Source organism: Mobula hypostoma, chromosome 22 (assembly GCF_963921235.1).
Source record: "Mobula hypostoma chromosome 22, sMobHyp1.1, whole genome shotgun sequence".
Classification (NCBI taxonomy): domain Eukaryota; kingdom Metazoa; phylum Chordata; class Chondrichthyes; order Myliobatiformes; family Myliobatidae; genus Mobula; species Mobula hypostoma.
In genome coordinates, this window is record NC_086118.1 from 25,206,703 (window position 1) to 25,228,344 (window position 21,642).

The 21,642-nt window shown below is 41.4% G+C and overlaps 1 protein-coding gene across 7 annotated transcripts in view; it reads left to right on the forward strand.

Annotated features, from left to right (window-relative positions):
- The window catches only part of LOC134360220 (rho GTPase-activating protein 44-like), a 297,116-nt gene extending 289,496 nt beyond the window's left edge, over window positions 1-7,620 (forward strand). For 4 of the 7 annotated variants that reach the window (XM_063074294.1, XM_063074295.1, XM_063074293.1 and 1 more), the window contains one exon: window positions 5,948-7,620. In XM_063074294.1, the coding sequence (XP_062930364.1) occupies window positions 5,948-6,099 (152 nt within the window). In that variant the 3' untranslated portion in view covers window positions 6,100-7,620. Of the gene's footprint in view, window positions 1-1,536; window positions 1,588-5,947 lie in introns of all 7 variants that reach the window. The other 3 variants (XM_063074298.1, XM_063074299.1, XM_063074296.1) reach the window with 2 other exon arrangements.
- Window positions 7,621-21,642: the final 14,022 nt, after the last annotated feature.

Genomic DNA, 21,642 nt, shown 5'->3' on the forward strand with positions numbered 1-21,642 from the left:
TGCCAACACCTTCTTTCTTTTATAAATCTCCCCCAAATGGTGTCAACAGTAGCACAATATTCAAAATTCATTTATTTCCTTAGAATATTGGTCTGAAGGAAGGCACTTCTCATTTCCACAACGAACACCCAGATCTTCCTATTCCAATTTTCTCTAAAAACTGTGACATTTGGAGGACCAGTATTCACATTTTGCACTGATATCTATGGACTCCTGCAACCTCAAACCAAATCTGTCATGTGTACCTTGATGGCTTTGTCAGTGGATGTCAAGGTCACAAACATGCTCACCTTCCTGGCCTCAGGATCATTCCAAACCACTGCTGATCTCTGCCATATCTCACTAGTTGCTGCTCACAGCTCCAGGAGAGAAGTCACAAAAACTCCATTCAAAGACTGTGTTCATGAAGTATTGCTCCTTGCAGAGACCTCCCTGGAGCATCTGATATAGCCCAGGAGGTTTCCATAACCTCTTTGCATAGCAGTTACCCTTTTTCGGTCCACTATGATCAATCTGAACCCTGCACTCCTTCACTCACACTCCTCCCCCAACCACTGTAGCAACACTCCCCTGGAGCTGGCAGAGTGTTGCTTGTATTGAGATGTGTCTCATTAGGATCTGGTTGCAGGTGTCACACAAATGCCAGCACCTACAGGAAGTTGTCACAGATTAATCAAGTGTGTCACACTGAAAGTTACACAAAGTACCACTGCATGGATATACTTGACAACAATAATCTCAGTCGTAGTGGAACTTTCACAATTGCCTGCACAATGCAAATTTAGTTTTAATGCTGATAATTATGTCAACTGCAGGAAATCTTGTGGCCATTACTTGGAGTGTTTTAGATGTGTTCATAGAGAAGCCCCAAAGTATAAGGTAGTCTATCAAATTCAGCTGCTGTTGGTAATGAAATGGGAATGAAGTTGGAGAAGGAGGCAGAAAGTATTGTCCAACAATATTGAAATCAACTGTGAGAATACCATCATTATTAAAAGGCATCACAAAAACAGACTTTAATCCAGAGATTCCAAAGGTGTTTGTGACAATTACTAGCACCAACAAAACAAAAGGTCCAGGTTAAGGAGTGCGACAACATCTGATTGTATTTTCTTATGTTGGATGAGGTACCAGAGTGCCTGCTGCAGCTTGAGACCACATCCAACTAAGAGCCGGAAACTTCTACAGAGGGTTAAGTATACACATAGCTCAGAAACATTTGCATATGGCCTTTAACATTAAAGTAGAATCTGAAAAAAAAATTAGTAGCTAAAACATTACCTGCAGGCTTTTACGTGTATAATATGTTTTTCTTGGAGTTAATGCATTTCATTATTTTATTTTGATTTTACTGGTTTATATGTTTTCTACCTAAATGGATGGTTGATTTCTTGCGTGTTTTACATATCAGCTTGCTGTTATTGACATAAATTTTCTTTTCAGTGGAATTCCTCTCGTTATCGTTTTCAAAATTCTGAACAATTTTTCTATTAATGTCTTCTTTTCCTTTTGGGTGCCTATGTTGTATTCTTGCAGCTGTTTGACCAGAATGAGTCTATATTGGCTAAGTGTGAGGGGGAATTTAGGGTAAGCCGGAGCAACAACCTCCCCTCTGGCACTTCAGCTAACTCTGGAACTCCTTCCGTTGCTAATTGTATGTCACCACTAACTCATCTGAACTGGCCTTTGCATGAGACTGAAGCAGAACTGCATGGCTTGATGTTGTCACGGAGTTCACAAGCATATATATTAATGATTCCTGCTCCTCTCTAAGTGTTCTTATTTTCTCCCCTTTACGACCATGCAATGTACTTGAATGAAACCTTTTGATCACATGGCTTACTAAATGTAACCTTGTTTTATTTGTATGATCTCTTTTGCCCTGTTCCATTTTCATTATTATAATTTATAAGGGATGTCATGATATTGCAGCGAGCAGTTAATATCACACACTGTGAAATTAGCTATTGTTACATTTTCCCCATTTTGAGCCACCGTGTAGGATTTTAAGATGAACAAATCTTACACTTTCCTTTTAGAGAAAGTTAAACCCTCGTATCTCAATTGAAACATGGGGAAAAGGTGTAAGGATTTAATAAATCTTACCATAAGCAATGTTATAAAAATAAAATGCCCATCTTGTTAGCATTAATAACATAACTCAGATTTAGGGTTACCATTACACTCTGTATACATTTGTACATTAGTCAGTTTTTAAAATGAGAGAGTGGCAGAAGGCAAGCTGCCTGTGGAGAATTGGAAGCTTCACCCTATCCTGAACTGAAGACTGTGCTAACACTGAATTTTGTTTGGGTCTCTCAACCATGTTGCACGTCTCCAGGTCATTCAGACTTGAGTTCTTTATGCGGTATGAGATGTGTTGAATTATTTAGGACTTAATAAGTACTCTATTCAAAACTTATATTTACATTTATACTGGCACTTAAATAGGTGAGGTATTAGAAAGATACAAACTTAATGTGGGCAAAAGTCACTCCACTCTTTAATAAGGGAGGGAGGGAAAAGAAAGGAAATTATAGGCCTTCAGTGGCTGGGAAGATGTTGGAGTCCGTTATGAAGGATAAGGATTCAGGATAATTAGAGGTGCGTGATAAAGTAGGCCAAAGTCAGCATGGTTTCCTCATGGGGAAATCTTGTGTGAAAAATCTTCTGGAATTCTTTGAGGAAATAACAGGAAAGGTAGACAAGGGAGGGTCAGTGGAAGTTGTTTACTTGGATTTTCAGAAGGCCTTTCTGAAGGTGCCACATTTGAGGCTGCTTAACAAGATAAGAGCCCATGGTATTACAGGAAAAATACCAGCAAGGATAGAAGATTGGCTGACTAGCAGGAGGCAGAGAGTGGGGAAAAAAGGAAGTATTTTCTGGTTGGCTACCAGTGACTAATTTTGCAGGGGTGACTGTTGGGTCCTCTTCTTTTCATGTGTTATATGTCAGTGATTTGGATGACGGAATTGATGGCATTGTGGCCATGTTTGCGGACATTGCAAAGATAGGTGGAAGGGAAAGTAGTGTTAAGGAAGCAGGGAGTCTGCAGAAGGACCTGGACAGATTGGGAGAATGGGCAAAGAAGTGGCAGATGGAATATAGTGTAGGGAAGGGTATGGTCATACACTTTGGTAGAAGAAATAAAGGCACAGACAGTTTTCTAAACTGGGAGAAAATTCAAAATTCAGAGGTGTAAAGGGTCTTGGGAGTCCTTGTGCAGGATTCCCTAAAGGTTTACTTGCAGGTTGAGTTGGTGGTAAGGAAGGTAAATGCGATGTTAGCATTCATTTTGAGAGGACTAGAATATAAGAGCAAGGACGTGATGTTGAGACTTTATAAGCCATTGGTCAAAGCACACATGGGGTATTGTGAGCAATTTTGGGTCCCTTATCTAGAAAAGATGTACTGACATTGGAGGGGGCCCAGAGGAGGTTCACAAGAATGGTTCCAGGAATGAAAGGGTTAACATGCAAGGAGCCTTTTGATGGCCCTGGGTCTGTACTCACTGGAATTTAGAAGAATGAGTGGGGCTCTCATTGAAACCTATTGAAAGGTCTGAATAGAGTGGATGCAGGGAGGATGTTTTGTATATTGGGTGTGTCTAGGACCAGAGAGTACAACATCAGAATAGAGGGATATCCATTTGGAATAGAGATCAGGAGGAATTTCTTTAGCCAGAGGTAGCAAATCTGCAGAATTAATTGCCACAGATAGCTGTGGAGGCCAAGTCATTGAGTGCATTTAATGCGGAGGTTGATAGCTTCTTCATTAGTCAGGGCATCAAAGGCTACAGGGAGGGGGCATGAAAATGGGGTTGATGGATAATGGGTCAGCAGAGCAGTTGGACTGGCTGAATGGCCTGAGTCTGCTCCTACGTTTTATTGTCTTATGTCCTAAAAGGGTCAGTACGATCATGCTGGGCCAGTGATTCAATGATAAATCATTTATTCCATACACACAATCATTTTCTGAGGAATCATGATGCTAAATGTTCTGTCTGTCATCCTCTTCTTCATTTTTGTGTGCAGTCAAAGGCTGCCTCGAACTCCACTATAAGATGATCAGAGGCGTAGATAGAGTGGACGGCCAGCACTTTATTCCCAGGGTGAAATTAGCTAATACGAGGGGGCATAATTTTAAGGTGAATGGAGGAACGAGTAGTGGAAATATACTGCAGTCCGAGTTAGATATTTTACATGGAGCATGGTGGATGTATAGATTCCACTGCAGGGTGGCAGTAAACGCTGATACATTAGGAATATTTAAAAGCCTCCTAGATAGGCACATGGATGAACAAAAAATGTAAGGCTATGTGGGAGGGAAGGGTTAGATTGATCTTAGAGTAAGTTAAAAGGTCAGTATAACAGAATGGGTTGAAATGTCTGTACTCTGCTGTACTGTCCATGTATGGTGATGTACATTTCTAGTAAGTAGTTCACAAACTTAAGATGCTGTTCACTCCTTGGGAGCAACTAGCTAAGGAATGTGCAAAATGATGATTGCACTGCAGAACTCGCTCGATTTTATATATATATATATATATATATATATATATATATATATATATATATTATTAATACACAGACTTACATTTATTTTAGCTCACTACCTGTGATTTTTGTTTCATGTGTTTAGGGGCAAGGTCTTAAGGACATGAGATGAAAGTAGAAAGCTGTCGAGGCTCAGTCTTTGGACGGGTATCACAGGAGACTGAAAGTTAGAAGATGAAGGTCTAGATAGATCAGGTTGGAATAGGAAACTGTGATGCAGTCCATGTGCAGGATATGGAAGCAAGCCGAGTTCACAAAAAAATTTTTCAAATGACTACAAAGCTGAAATGAAAACCAAAGAAAGCCAGGCACGCACAGGAAATTAAAGAAAGGTCAATATTTTGAGTGTAGGTATTATTTCATCAGTAAAGGCCAACCCCAAACATAAACCTGCAGTGCAAGCCTACCTTTATTTCAGTAGGTAAGAGACTGTATACGATCATAGATTTACACAGGAAGGAACCAGTTACAAATCAGGTAAATGTGACCATTTATTGGTTTAGCCTCAGCTGGAATACTCTACTCGTTCTGGGCAGCACAATCAAGAAGAATGTCAAAGCCCAAGAAAGTGACAGAAGAAACAATAACTAGAATAGTAGCTTCCCTTACATGAAGAGAGATGGATGAAGCTATGAGAGTTCTTAGGGGAATGAAGATTAGAATGAGATTTGGTAAAGGTGTAAAAACGATGGAGAGTTTTAAGTGAATATTGCTTCCATTGGTAGGAAATGTTGGAGTCAGATTTAAGGCAACTGTGCTCTGTTAGGATGGGAAGTGAAAGGAGATTCAGTTGAAAAGGAAATAGGTTAAACAGCCCTAAGTGATGAGACTATGAGAGAACATGAAGAGACTGGAACAGTTAGACAACTCTCTCATCATTGGCAGAGGTTAAATGGCCAATTAGGCATATTTTTTTAAAGAATACAAGGGGTTAAGAAAAAAGCAAGAGTTTCTTTTTTTGACCTTAATTAGAAATAAGATTTCAGTGGAACTTGTATGGTGATAATGATGTAGTATGAATTTAATTTAATTTAGTTTCTTTAAATGATTGTTTAATAATTAATTGAAACACAACTACCTTTCTGATTTGATTGTGTATACAATAGGTTTGTGCAAAACTGAGAACTGCACAGTAAACTGATGGAGAAGAATAAAATTATATTTAACAGCTCTGGGGCAAAAAAGAGGGACAGAATTGGCAGGCTCCAGAGCCAGTGACAAAATCTTCAAATACCTAAGCACCAGTACAGAAATTGTCAGATCACCATATTGTGACATCCCTATTATTTGTCACAAGCTACTGGCACTAACAAGGATGTTTAATGGAATGTCTTTAATATGTGTTTACTCTAAGGATTAACTTGTACTGTTGCTCTTTCCACTGGTTACAGATATGGGCGATCCTGACCCCTCTTTTGTACAGTCAGTAGAGGTGTATGACATGCTCTACACTGAACCCTCAGACCAAATGTGCACAAACTCTGTTGCAGACTTTAGAGTAAAAGCAGATTCCGATGAGGAGTCAGAAAGTACTGTCCTATGACACAAGAACACTTCATTTGTGGGACTCCGGCTGTACATACATTATATCTAGAGGATGGTGGACATCTCGCCGCATATTACTGCAAGAAAAGCTGCTTCCATTAACTATGGGAATGGATAAATCTGTTTTGGTTGGGTAATGGTTGTCAGCCCTTAAAACACGATTTTGTTGACTGGGATCAATGTTTTCTTTTTTATACTTTTTATTTAGAATTAATGATTCATCTTTCTTATTAAAAAAAATACTTGGCCTTTGAACCTTACACTTAATTTGATTCCTGTATTTTCAGAATTTTATAATACCTAATAAAAATGCCATATCAACCAGCAATGCTCTCAGACTAGGTATTTATATCTCCCATGTGCAAGGAGATTGCCTTTATGGAAATGGTAGTTAGAGCTTCCACATTTAATTGTCCAGAGGGAATGGATTCCTGCAACCAGGAGGTCAGAATCTTGAGTTTAAAATTCCTCCCATCAACAGAAGAAATGTCCTTTCCATCGTTTATTGGAATGAGCTGATTCTTTAAGCAAATAGTTAGGTGAGCCAAAAAAAATGTAAATTAATTAATGAAGAGAGAAATTATCAAAATTTAAAATCTTGTCTGAAGAAACCTTCAGTGCCCAAGAGATGGAGAAAGTACACTCAGGATAAGTCGACAAGCACTGTTTGTAAGCTATTGAACTGTTCTAATGCATATCTATGGCACCAGCCAGTCAAAGATTTTGACCCCTGCAGTTACGCAATACAGAGTTGCAAACAAGATCTATTTCTAAAAGTGATGATTCACACAAAATGAAAGCAAGACTTTATTTTCATTATAATAGAAATTATAAAAGGAAATATAATTCCACGTCCTGTTGTACACAACCTAGTGTTTGTTTGTATCATTCAGAGGAGAAATACTTTAAATGCAACAATATAGTTTAAATTTGTATAATATGTGCACAAAACCTGACAGTTGCCAATTATTCTGAAAGTAATTTTATCCAGAGGAAGAGGAATAAAGTTATCATTATTGTACTTAAGTCTGTATGTGGATGATGACTATTACAATGGATTGTTGTGGCTGTAAAACTTTAATTGTTATCATGCCAGAATACCTTGTATGAATAGAATTTAATTAATGTCCATGTAAATGTTGTATTAAAAATATACTGTGTATTTAAGGGAATGGGACTAGACTGGCAATTGGTTATGTGGTGATTGCCTTTGTAATGTACAGGGTCTAATACATTGCTCAGTGCAGTGACATTTTAAATGGTCATAAGGAGTGTAGAGTTATGAGAGAACATAATATATCTGTTATATAAACACTTGTTTCATGCATTATGTTTCACTGAAAAAAATATATAACTATAGTGCTTTAAAATACAACTCTTGAAATTAGAGGGCTTAGTGGCAATGTCTAAGAAATAGTGCTGATTCCCTCATCTGTGGTTTCTTGTCTAAAACCTGAAGAAAAACTGAACTGAAAATAAAGTAAAATATTATAAAATGTAGAGCGGACTTGATGTGTTCTGAAAAAAAAGTTTCAATTTCATATCAGCAAAAAAAAATAAATCCTATACTTTGACAAAATATAAATCATTCCAGTTATCGTGTAAATATGTAAGAAGTTACAGAGAGCGTTGCTTTTCCTTAAAGTAAGATGAAACAGTTCCGATTCATAGTGGAGCTCAGTGGGATACTGGGGTGGAGGAAGTAGAGTGGGAGAAGTTGCAGTAGTTCTTGTGGTTGCTGCTTTAACAGAGATTAATTTAATGCAAGTCCTTTCATAAATGTAAAATCCATGTTTTCAAGAACAATTTTAATGCCACTAACCCAGTAAGTAAAATGAAGAAACCTGCTGTGTTTCAATCCTGCCCTTGTAGGTTTTAAAACTTGTCCATGCATAGTCAAAAAGATTCTGGCTCACCAACTGCTCATACAAGATGTTTGTTTGAGAGTTTCTAGGGCAAACTCATTAACTGCAAGCTGACTAATATTTTCCTGATGAAATTGGGTGATGTTTCTAATCTCTGATATGGCTTTCATCCCCTTTGCCTCCAATGACACTAGGAACTAGTCAGATCTGAAGGTCCACTTCAGCTTCTATTAGAGTGTGAAGATTGAGTGGAAATTTCGCAGCAGCAAATAAATCGGAATTGCTCTACAAGATCAGCAGAGACTCTTTGCTATGATGATTCAATAATTTATGACTGTAAGTAAGGAATGCTGTGTTGGCATACTCTTTGGTAGCTAATGAAGATCCATTTCCTCAGCACCCTTGCCTAAATATCTGTATCGTATAAACATTAACCAACCAATTTCAAATTTATTTTGGATACAGAGCTATTGCTTACAAATGAAAAGTATGGTCTTTATTATCAACCATCATACCATTACACTTCTTTCAGAATATTTAGCATTGAAAGGCAACCTTTTAGACATTGTAAATTTATTTTCTTACTCCAGGTTAGGTTATTTTACCAACCTCTCTTCATTGTTGAAGCTCTTGCTCAATGTCTATTCACTGTCACAGAGTCTATTCACTCTGCCGTTCCACACATGGAGACCTGCCAATTTTGAATCATTGGCTTAAATCCCAGCTCAGTCAATATCCAAAATCTGTACACTGATGTTAAATGGAAGCTCAAAGGCACATTACATTCACACAGTGCACTGTACATTTATCTAGGGCCATCAATGGCGCTATCAATCCTGTGACAGTTGCAGAGAGTGATTTGTATTTTTGACATGACATGCTGCTTCTGTAGTTGTATGTTAAGCCTGATCTCGCTGGCTAGGAACAGAATCATCAGCATTTAGATCTTTAAGTGGCATTCAAAATCCAGGACCATGAAATGTACCATTAGTAGGACGTGGATTTGCTGACAGATTCAAAGCACAAGTCTGTGCAAGTTCAGTGCTTATCTCTAGTACCCTACATGCTGTCCAGTAGAAGAGGCCAAGTTGTTGAAATTCCCCAGGACTACACTAGGGAATTGCTCCTTGGACCCTGTCCCAGGTTGAAACCAACACAGGATTTGAGTTCCCATGGAGGTCATGGTTCAGTTGTCCAGGATGCTGCTGAGGCCTCACTTGGAACATTGTGTTCAGTTTTGGTCACTCTACCATAGGAAAAATGCTATTAAACTAGAAAGTGTGTAGAAAACAGTTACAAGGATGTTAGCTGGAGTTGAGGGACTGAGTTATAGGGAAAGATTGGACAGGCTAAGACTTATTCCTTGGACCATAGCAGACTGAGAGGAGATCTTATGAAGTTGTATAAAATCATGAGCGACATTTATAGGGTAAATGCATTCAGTCTTTTTCCTGGGGCTGCAGAATCAGGAACTAGAGGGCATAGGTTTAAAGTCAGAAAGGAAAGATTTAATAGGAACGTGAGAGGCAATTCTTTTATACAAAGGTGGGGTGGAAGTGGAATGAGCTGCCAGAGGAAGGGTTGAGGTAGGTACAATAATAATTTTAAAAACAATTAGACAGGTGAATGGATTGGAGAGGTTTAGAAGGTTACTAGACAACCGGGTGACCCGTTGGGGCACCTTTTGAGAGAAATGTAGAGCAGTCTGATGTGATGTGCATAGTGTCCTGACATCGTTCCATCATGTATCTCGGTCCACCAACAAATGTTGAGGAGAGGATGATGCGCCTTCCGATGTTTCTGAAATCATCGTCATCATTCAATGCATCAGTCAGGCCTCTGTATGTTGTTGATCTCAAGGTTGCTTGATTCATTCGGATACAGCTCAGCCTCTCGTCTTCAGTCCTAGCAGCCATATCGACTAAGTATTGTTGGAATAGACATCCTCCTCTGAAAAGGTTATTAAACTCATTCTCATGGTTCATTATTTGATACACATAATAACGCATTGCCATCAGTTTCTTGTTGTTCGTCATTCGGAGTTGATGGTGCCAGCCATTGTCTCCAAGTGGAAAGAAAAGTACATATTGAAAGCCATCATACGAGCAACGGGACTCTGAAATTATTTGCAAATCACCTCCTCGTTCCTTCAACACAATGTGCGGTGATCTTGCTTCAGGTTCGGTGCTGCTCAGTATAATGACGACGACTTCGTTGGCAATTTGTGCATTAAATTTTCTCTCATGTTGAAATTCCGGTCTCTGGTCAGGATCAATGATAATGGACGCCTCTGGCATGCCTCAAATTTGTTCTTTTGCAAGTCAAAGGGATGCAATGTATGGGTTTTGTTGTCGTAGTAGGTTTTCCAATAATTCAACAATCTCACGTTGAATTCCATCATTCTGCAGTATCCCCATTCTCAATTCTACGCTAACTTGAGGATCCATGAAGTAAATTTGAAGGAATCGGGCTTGCTGATTGGGGTCTGGCATTAAACGTTCAATGTTATGATGGATTTGGCCCTGAATAATCACAGAAGGATTCCATCCACTCCTAGTTGGAAGGACCTCTTTGGCACCAAAGGATGTCATTTGGAAGAGGCAATTGTATTGTCTGATGTTCTTCCTGAAGTCATTTGCAATACGTTCATCATTGCTGTATAAATTGAGGAGTTCATTAGGTAGAGGCTGCAAATTTCCTTCATACAGCAGAAATTTGTGGTTTCTCCAGTGAATAGGAAGGCACAACAGTGAGGGAATACTCTGGTCATCGTACCAACATCAGCAGAAATGTTACGCAGTGCGAGTCATGCAATTTGCCTTGCACTTCCTCTGTCGAGGTATTGTCATCGAAGGCGGCCATTGTCGTCTTCAGCAACTCTCGCAATAATTACTCTATGCCGCAGGGTAGCAAACACCAACAGAATCAACAAACTCATTCATAAGGCCAGTGATGTTGTGGGGATGGAACTGGACTCTCTGACAGTGGTGACTGAAAAGAGGATTCTGTCGAAGTTGCATGCCATCTTGGTCAATGTCTCCCATCCACTACATAATGGACTGGTTGGGCACAAGAGTACATTCAGCCAGAGACTTATTCCACCAAGATGCAACACAGAGCGTCATAGGAAGTCATTCCTGCCTGTGGCCATCAAACTTTACAACTCCTCCCTTGGAGGGTCAGACACCCTGAGCCAATAGGCTGGTCCTGGACTTATTTCCTGGCATAATTTACATATCACTATTTAATTAGTTATGGTTTTATCACTATTTAATTATTTAAGGTGCAACTGTAAGGAAAACCAATTTCCCTCGGGATCAATAAACTATGACTATGACTATATTCTTGAGTCGATCTTTCCTTTTCTCCTCTGTCTCTTCCTCTCTCCTCCTTCTCTGCCTGTTTTTGTCATGCTGGAGACGTGCAGCCCTTTCATCCGTCATCCCTTCAGCTCTTCTACCATTTGTTCTCTCTCTCTGATCCTGGAGTCGTGTGGCCCTGGCTTGATCCGATTCTTGTTCTGTCCTCCTTCTGTGCCTATTGTCATTTTGGAGACGTGCATGCCTCTCCTCCTCTGTCTCTTCTTCTCTCATGTTTTTTGTCTTGACTGTTTGATTCTGGAGTCTTGTGGCCCTGGCCTCATCCGATTCTTGTTCTCGCCCTCTCCTTGCCGCTTCTCGATGACGTTTGGCATCATCTCTTGACCATAATGTCCCCCATCTCTTTCCATGCAGCATAATTAGGCTGTCCATATTTTTCTTTAACCTAATGCTTCTTAAAAGATACGAAGCAGTAACACCAAAGCCTCCGGGATGCTGATTTTTCTTGATGATATGGTTGGTGCTCTCCTAAATGGACATGATAGCCCTGCCCTTTTGCTGCGGTTGGTGTCGCTGCTGTGAATATCATGAGGCTTTGCTGAGGCTGGCCGTGCGCATGCGTCGTGGTGTTGCGTCGCAGTTTCCATGAAGGCTGGAATCGGCTCGGGTTGTAGAAAGTGGGGCCTGTTAATTGATGAGTGGGCAATTTTATACGAATATATAACCCTGAACTTTGCATGCATTCTGTAAGTTAGCGCATTTTAAGTCGATTTAGTCTAAATAAGTGCTGCTGTAATGCACCGTTGGGGCTAATTGGAGGTCACAAACAGAGAAACAGCATGAGAATTTTAGTAGTATATAGATAGATAGGCCAAACGCTGGTAACTGGGGCTACTTTGTATGGGGCACCTTGGTCACAATGGACCAGTTAGTCCAAAGAGCCTGGTTCCATGCTATTTGATGCTATGAACTTTATGGTTTCATTTGTGGAGGTTGGATTGTGAAAGAACAGGAAAGGGAATTTCCTATTATTTTGCTGTAGTTTTATGTTTTGATTGATGTATTTTAGATCTCTACTGTTAATTTCATTTTTACAATATTTTTGATCAGTTGCTGTGACTTCAATTGTTTAAAAAAGATTTTGCCATTTAAAACCAATTAGAAATCTATCCACTTATACGGCTGGTGACACTAATAGAGGGTTTGCCAGCTATTACATTTTGTCAGTGTATTTCAGAAGTAGAATTTCCTCCATGTGCTAGAGTCCAGGATGTCTCTAGTCAGTGAGGTTAGCATTTCGCATGGAGTTCATGTTAAGTTCAGACACAGGAAAGCACTTCAAGGTCTGGCTCATTGTAAGTTGTACAGTTATTTGAAGAAGGTCCCAAAACAATGTGAATTACTTTCTGGCTGTAGAAATGCTTTATTAAAAGAAATTACCAACATTTATTTTGATGGATTGTAAATATTCGGCTGAATATTTCAAAGCTTGATTAGCTCTTTAATAGCACACATTACACACTTCTAAGAGGATGCATATTTTACAGATATTAGTTCCAGACATAGAGGGAAATTTCCAATTGTTTTACATTGAAAACAAATTAGTGAAAACCTGTAAAGTCATCCGCAGCCTCACACATGCTGTAGTATTATAAATAAACTTCCAGCTCATGCCATTGAGTTTAAAATAATTGGCGGCAATTGACCTAATCTTTAACCACAACCTTTAGCACTGTAGTAAGTTTATCTTGACCACACTATCTTGTCATGTTATCGTGTATGGTCCTGTTGATTGCATTGTAATCTTGCACAAGTTGAAAAGTCATTCTTAAAATGTTTTTAATTTGCAGTATTAGGTGGGGATTTCATTGAAACCCACCAAATATTGAAAAGCCTAGCAAGAGTGGACATGGGGAGGATGTTGCCAATAGTGGGAGAGTCTAGGACCAGAGGGCACAGCCCCTTTAGAACAGAGATGAGGAGGAATATCTTTATCCAGAGGGTGGAAAAACTCTGGAATTCATTGCCACAGACAGCTGTGCAGGCCAAGTCATTAGGTATATTTATAGTGGAGATTGATTAGTCAGGGCTTTAAAGGTTATGGGGAAATGACAGGAGACCGGGTTTGAGAGGGAGAATAAATCGGCTACTATTGAACGTCAGAGCACTCAATGGACTGAATGGCATAATTCTGCTCCCCTGTCTAATGATCTTATGTAGCCAAATAGAGGAGGCAATATAATGAGAAGTTGACTGTGTCACTGTACGTTCTATCGTCCTGCAACAATGCTTCTGCCACCAACCATAATCAGAATCGGGTTTAATATCACGGGCATATGTTGCGAAATGTGTTATGCATCAGCAGTACATTGCCATACATAATAATAAAAATCTGTAAATTAGAGTAAGTATATCTATATTAAAAAGTTAACTAAATAGTGCAATAAGAGAAGAAAAGTAATGAGGTGGTGTTAATGGGTTCAATATCCATTCAGAATTCTGCTGGCAGAGGGAGAGAATCATTGAGTGTGTGCTCCTGTGCCTCCTCCCTGAAGGTAGCAATGAGAAGAGGGCATGGCCTGGGTGATGGGGGCCAAATGATTTATGCCACCTTGTTGAGGCATCACTCCTTGAAGATGTCCTGGACGCTGAAGAAGCTAATGGTCATGATGGAGCTGACTGAGTTCACAACTTCCGGCAGCTTATTTTGATCCTGTGCGCTGCCCCGCACTGCCGCATACCAGATGATGGTACAGCCAGTTAGAATGCTCTCCATGGTACGTCACGGAACAGGTGGTAACTGGATCTGCAACCCTATTTAGCAATGTACTCAAGATTGCCAATGTTGGAACCTGGAGCAGCATACAAAATGCTGGAATTGCTCAGCAAATCAGGAAACAAGGCCTTGAGGTGTCTCAACCCAAAATATTGCCTATTTCCCTCCATAGATGCTGCCTGACCCACTGAGACTCTGCTGTGTTTTGTGTGTTTGTACAAAATTCAGTATCATTTCAAAAATAATTAATGAAAGCTGGAGCAATCATGTGCAAAGCTCATATTTCTACTTATGGAATATATGTCATTTTGTGTATCCATATAAGGTGCTATTTATTATATTGGTTGACCTAGATTTCACAGTGGTAATAATGGTGAAACTACTGGGGTGTAGATAATGTTGATTTTATTACTCTAAGCACCAAGTAGCTACTCTGGAAAGATGTGCTGGATTATTAGCAGAAATGGCTCCTATAAATAACTGCTCCTAGCGGAAGTAGGTGCTAAGAGAATCACGGTGGGTGGGGAAGGTTAGCAGACATTTGTGAGAGATAGGTTGTATGGATCGCTTAGAGCCAGCATGGACTCGATGGACAGAATAGTCTTCATTTACATCGTAAGGAAATGAGCTACAGAGCCAGTAATATCAGTTGTCATGTGATGCATATTTCAGCCTCCTGCAACATAAACTCTAGTTCACAGATCAAGGCTTGTTACAACATAGCAAATATCACAATATGTTGTGTTCTCCATTTAAGCACAATTCCTGGAAACTACTGACTTTAGTCAAGTCAAGTCAAGTCACTTTTTATTGTCATTTCGACCATAATTGCTGGTACAGTACACAGTAAAAACGAGACGTTTTTCAGGACCATGGTGCTACATGTAACAATACAAAAACTACACTGAACTACGTAAAACAACACGAAAACTGCACTAGGCTACAGACCTACCCAGGACTGCATAAAGTACACAGACCAGTGCAGGCATTACAATAAATAATAAACAAGACAATAGGCACAGCAGAGGGCAGTAGGTTGGTAGTCCGATGGCTTGGGGGAAAAACTGTTACATAAATAAACAGCTGAACTGCGGCGTCTGGGATCAGGTCCGTTTCTGTACTCCCGCCAAGTATTTCGTTGGAGTCGGACGAGGTCCAAATTAATGTCTATTGGAGAGCAGAATGGACGGGAGAGCCAGCCGTCTAGGGCTTGCTTTTTCCCTGGCACAGACTCCTGCTTGCTCGCCTCGCTTCCGCTTCCTCGCACACCACTTACGACGTCCCCACCTCTGGCCACTGGCATCAGGCGACTCCGAGGACTACAGGCCCGATTTCCCCAGCAAGTGGACATTGGAGAGCAGAATGGACGGGAGAGCCAGCCACTTAAAAACACAGCAGTAAACAACCCATTGGAGAACTCCTTAAATGGCGACGAGGATTCACTCCCAGAGGTGCTCAATGCCTTTTATATTCATTTTGACTGACAGAACATGCACCCTCACAAGCTGCCCCCCCCCACCGTGACCCTGTGATCATTGTAAGACCATCCTTCAAGAGGTTCAATCACCTGAAAGCATTAGGCCCAGATGGTAGACCTGACCGAGTATTGAAGATCTGTGCTGCAGTGTTTACTGACACCTTCAAACTCTCACTTTGGCGGTCTGAAGCCGGCATCAGTCATACTGATGAGCAAGAAGAACTTAATAACCTGCGTTATTGACTATCACCCAGTAGCACTTACATCCGCCATGATGAAGTGTTTTGAAAGGTTGGGCTTGAAGCATATGACTTATATGAACAAATGAAAATGGTAGACACGAGAAAATCTGCACACACTGGAAATCTAAAGCAGCACGCGCATGAAAACAGTAGGCTCATTTAGAGTCTCAGGAGACTGTGTGGATACAGAATTGGCTTGCCCATAGAAGGCAGTAGGAGGTAGTTGATGGAGAGTATTCTACTCAGGGGCCGGTGACTAGTGGTGTTCTGCAGGGATGTGTTCTAGGACCCCTGCCCTTTGTTTTTATTCTTACCTACAGACTCACTTTCTCAGTATTAATTTTATTTGCCATTTGCCTTCTTTTGCACATTGGCTGTTTGTCAGTCTTGGTCTGCTTATGCACAGCTTTTCATAAAATTCTATTGTACTTCTTTTCTCCTGTAAATGCCTGCAAGAAAATGCATCTCAAAGTAGCACAGGGTATCATATACATATAAATTTACTTTGAACTTTAAACTCAGCTAATCGAACAGCGTCTGAGAGGAGAAAAGAATTGTCAAAGTTTGGGGCCTAATACCAGCATCAGGACCAGCAACACAACTCTGGAATTCATTGGAACCTGCTTATAGACATTCCACTCAGTGTAGCCTCAAAGTAACAGGTGCATTTTGGGGAATGTTCCTCATGTTAAAATAACGGTTTCTTTATTGATTGTTCCCCCATCGTTGTTACGTCGCATCTGGAATTTCCAGTTGGCGGACGGTTTCCCTCCACCTTTCCATATAGCAAGTCCAACAAGATGTTATCTCTCCGTGTAACGTGTCCACAATAAGCAACCTTTAACTTCATGATCTTCTCCAGCAGTATCCGTGGTCTATCAACTTTGGACAAAACCCACAGGGAGCATAAATATGGGACTCTATGTGGCCAGGCACCTCTGGGAAGCTAGACGATTGTAGGGGCAGGAGAGGGAAAAAGCAGAATGGTGAAGATCCCAAACCATTCTCTGCCCCATTCCTGACTGCATAATATTGGCATTCATCTAAAACGGGGATCGTACCTTTAGGGGGTTGATATTTTTTCTGTACACATAAGAGATTGCAGAATCTGGATGGTTTCTGCACAGCAAAGTGACGGCAACTGTTCCTGATGGAAGTCACAAAACCCCCAATATCATAATGTTTACTAAATATGCTAACGATACGATTCACTTGCTGTTAACTGCACAAGGTCCTCATTATCCATTGGTGATATGGGAACACACTTTCCACAGGTAACAAAAAATGTAGATACCAGTCAGACCTCCCCTTTGTATAGAATACACACCCTAATTAAACATAAATATTCCCTCACATGTCCCAGAACATTAATTAATATACATTGATGAATCATACCAATATAGAAATGATATTAGCTGACAAACTATTGGAAACACTGATACTTGGAATGATCAGACTTGCAGTTACATGGTATTCTCTCACACTGCATGCATATTATTCAAATTACTTGGCACGTGATTTCCATAGGTGTTTAGTTTTTAAAAAAATCTAGAAATGCGACCTGGGTCAACCTTGCAAGTGTGTAGATTTACAGATAGGATTATGCAGTCTCATAAATATTAAGAGATGCGGGGTTAATGCTGCTCACTCTGTTTTAGCACGGCAAAACAAAGGGTGCAGTTCAATTTCTCAGGAAGTATGCCATAAGTCAATAAGAATTAACTGCAACGCACATCAAAGTTGCTGGTGAACACAGCAGGCCAGGCAGCATCTCTAGGAAGAGGTACAGTTGACGTTTCGGGCAGAGACCCTTCGTCAGGACTAACTGAAGGAAGAGATAGTAAGAGATTTGAAAGTGGGAGGGGGAGGGGGAGATCCAAAATGATAGGAGAAGACAGGAGGGGGAGGGATGGAGCCAGGAGCTGGGCAGGTGATAGGCAAAAGGGATATGAGAGGATCATGGGGCAGGAGGCCCAGGGAGAAGGAAAAAGGGGAGGGGGGAAACCCAGAGGATGGGCAAGGGGTATAGTCAGAGGGACAGAGGGAGAAAAAGGAGAGAGAGAGAAAGAATGTGTGTATATAAATAAATAACGATGGGGTATGAGGGGGAGGTGGGGCATTAGCGGAAGTTAGAGAAGTCAATGTTCATGCCATCAGGTTGGAGGCTACCCAGATGGAATATAAGGTGTTGTTCCTCCAACCTGAGTGTGGCTTCATCTTTACAGTAGAGGAGGCTGTGGATAAACATATCAGAATGGGAATGGGATGTGGAATTAAAATCTGTGGCCACTGGGAGATCCTGCTTTCTCTGGTGGACAGAGCGTAGGTGTTCAGCAAAACGATCTCCCAGTCTGCATCAGGCCTCGCCAATATATAGAAGGCCACATCGGGAGCACCGGACGCAGTATATCACCCCAGCCGACTCACAGGTGAAGTGTTGCCTCACCTGGAAGGACTGTCTGGGGCCCTGAATGGTGGTAAGGGAGGAAGTGTAAGGGCATGTGTAGCACTTGTTCCACTTACAACGATAAGTGCCAGGAGGGAGATCAGTGGGGAGGGATGGGGGGACGAATGGACAAGGGAGTCAGTGGGGAGGGAGGGGAAAGCAGGGGGGAGGGAGGGAAAGATGTGCTTATTGGTGGGATCCCATTGGAGGAGGCGAAAGTTACGGAGAATAATATGTTGGACCCGAAGGGTGGTGGGGTGGTAGGTGAGGAGCAGGGGAACCCTATTCCTAGTGTGGTGATGGGAGGATGGAGTGAGAGCAGATATGCGGGAAATGGGGGAGATGCGTTTGAGAGCAGAGTTGATGGTGGAGGAAGGGAATCCCCTTTCTTTAAAAAAGGAGGACATCTCCCTCGTCCTGGAATGAAAAGCCTCACCCTGAGAGCAGATGCAGCGGAGATGGAGGAATTGCGAGAAGGGGATGGCATTTTTGCAAGAGACAGGGTGAGAAGAGGAATAGTCCAGATAGCTGAGAGAGTCAGTAGGAATAGGGTTCCCCTGGTCCTCACCTACCACTCCACCAGCCTCCGGGTCCAACATATTATTCTCTGTAACTTCCGCCACCTCCAATGGGATCCCACCACTAAGCACATCTCTCCCTCCCCCCATCTCTCTGCTTTCCGCAGGGATCGCTCCCTACGCGACTCCCTTGTCTATTCGTCCCCCCAATCCCTCCCCACCGATCTCCCTCCTGGCACTTACCCTTGTAAGCGGAACAAGTGCTACACATGCCCTTACACTTCCTCCCTTACCACCATTCAGGGCCCCAAACAGTCCTTCCAGGTGAGGCGACACTTCACCTGTGAGTCGGCTGGGGTGATATACTGCATTCGGTACTCCCGATGTGGCCTTCTATATATTGGCGAGACCCGACGCAGACTGGGAGATCGTTTTGCTGAGCACCTATGCTCTGTCCGTCAGAGAAAGCAGGATCTCCCAGTGGCCACACATTTTAATTCCACATCCCATTCCCATTCTGACATGTCTATCCACGGCCTCCTCTACTGTAAAGATGAAGCCACACTCAGGTTGGAGGAACAACACCTTATATTCCGTCTGGGTAGCCTCCAACCTGATGGCATGAACATCGACTTCTCAAACTTACGCTAATGCCCCACCTCCCCCTCGTACCGCATCCGTTATTTATTTATATACACACATTCGTTCTCTCTCTCTCCTTTTTCTCCCTCTGTCCCTCTCACTATACCCCTTGCCCATCCTCTGGGTTTCCCCCCGGCTCCCCCTTTTCCTTCTCCCTGGGCCTCCTGTCCCATGATCCTCTCATATCCCTTTTGCCAATCACCTGTCCAGCTCTTGGCTCCGTCCCTCCCCCTCCTGTCTTCTCCTATCATTTTGGATCTCCCCCTCCCCCTCTCAAATCTCTTACTAGCTCTTCCTTCAGTTAGTCCTGACAAAGGGTCTCGGCCCAAAACGTCAACTGTACCTCTTCCTAGAGATGTTGCCTGGCCTGCTGCGTTCACCAGCAACTTTGATGTGTGTTGCTTGAATTTCCAGCATCTGCAGAATTCCTCGTGTCTAAGAAATAACTGCATTTGTCCTTTCAAATCAAACTTAACCAACAGATGGCAGTGCTACCTGCTCACCCATTCTGAAGAGGCTGTTCAAAATTCTGTTTACAGCAGTGACAATCATTGCAATAATCTGCCTATCTTCGAATATGGACATTTAGTTTGAGTGGCAGACATGAGTAAATCTACGGAAGGGTTACATTTAATTATTCCTGTAAACAGCTGCAATACGCAAAGAGCTTTTACTGTTTATTGGTGCACAGAAGTAACATCATTGAGCGATGTCAGTAATGGAACCATTGCTTCTGACTCAGATGGCAGTGAGTGCCAGACTCATTAGAGAAACTAAATCTTCTGACCTTTCTTTGCAGAATGTGCAAATGCTGGACTAATGAAGATGACCCCTTTCAAATCTATTGTTAATAATTGCAGATAAATGCAACAGCCAGGCAGAGTCAGTGTAACTGGGTAATTTCCTCTGTCCATTAGACTAAAAGACCGTAAGACACAGGAGCAGAATTAGATCATTGGTACCATCGGATCTCTTCCACCATTCAGTCATGGCTGATTCATTATTCCCTCTCAAACCCATTCACTTGCCATCTCCATCTAAAATTCGACACACTTCCTAATCAAGAACATTTCAACTTCCTCTTTGAAAATAGCCAGAGATTTGGTCTCCATAAGCCACCTGTGACAATGAATTCCACAGACTCACCACCCACTGGCTAAAGAAATAAGAAATTCTCCCTTATCTCTGTTCTAAAGAGGCAGTACCCTCTGCTTCTCCTACTAATGAAAACATCCTCTCCATGTTCACTCTATCCATCCCTTTCAATATTTGGTAAATTTCAATATAATCCCATTCTCATCTTTCTAAACTCCAGTGACCACAGACCAAGAGTAATCAAATACTTCCTATACAGTATGTTAACTCCTTATTTCCTGGGATCATTCTTTTAAGCCTTCTCTGGACCTTCTCCAATGCCAGCACGGCCTTCTTTAGATCTGGAGCCCAAACCTGCTCACAATACTCCAAATGTGTTCTAACCAATGCCTTATAAAGCCTCAGCATTATGTCCTGACTTTATATTCTAGCCCCATTGAAATGAATGCTAACATTGCATTCGCCTTCCTTACTACCAAACAACCTGCAAGTTAACCTTAGGAGAAACCTACACTAGGACTCCCAAGTTCCCCTGCACCTCTGATTTCTGAATTCTCTCCCTGTTTAGAAAATAGTCTTTATTTCTTCTACCAATATGAATGACCTCACACTTCCCTACACCGTATTCCATTTTCCACTCCTTTGCCCGTTCTCCCAACCTATCCAAGTCTTACTGCAGACTCACCACTTCCTCAACACTATCTACCCCTTCAGTTATCTTTGTATCTTCCACAAACTTCAAAGGCACAATTTAAAGTTTCAAAGGTACAATTTAATGTCAGCGAAATGTATACAATATACATCCTGAAATGCTTTTTCTCCGCAAACTTAGCTACAAGGCCATCAATTCCATCATCCATTTTGTTAACATACAACGTGAAAAACTATGAATCCAAAGGAATCACTGAGAACACCACTGGTCAACAACAGCTAATCTGAAAAGACCCCCTTTATTGCCACTCTTTGCCTTTTGCCAGACAACCAATCTTCTATCCATGTTACTACATTAACTGTAATGCCAAGGATTCCTATTTTTATTTTGTTTACCAGTCTCATGTGTTGCACCTTGTCATCATCCTTCTAAATATCCAAGTAAACAACACTGATCTGACTCTCCTTTGTCTATCCTATTTGTTAATTCCTCAGAGTTCAGACAAATT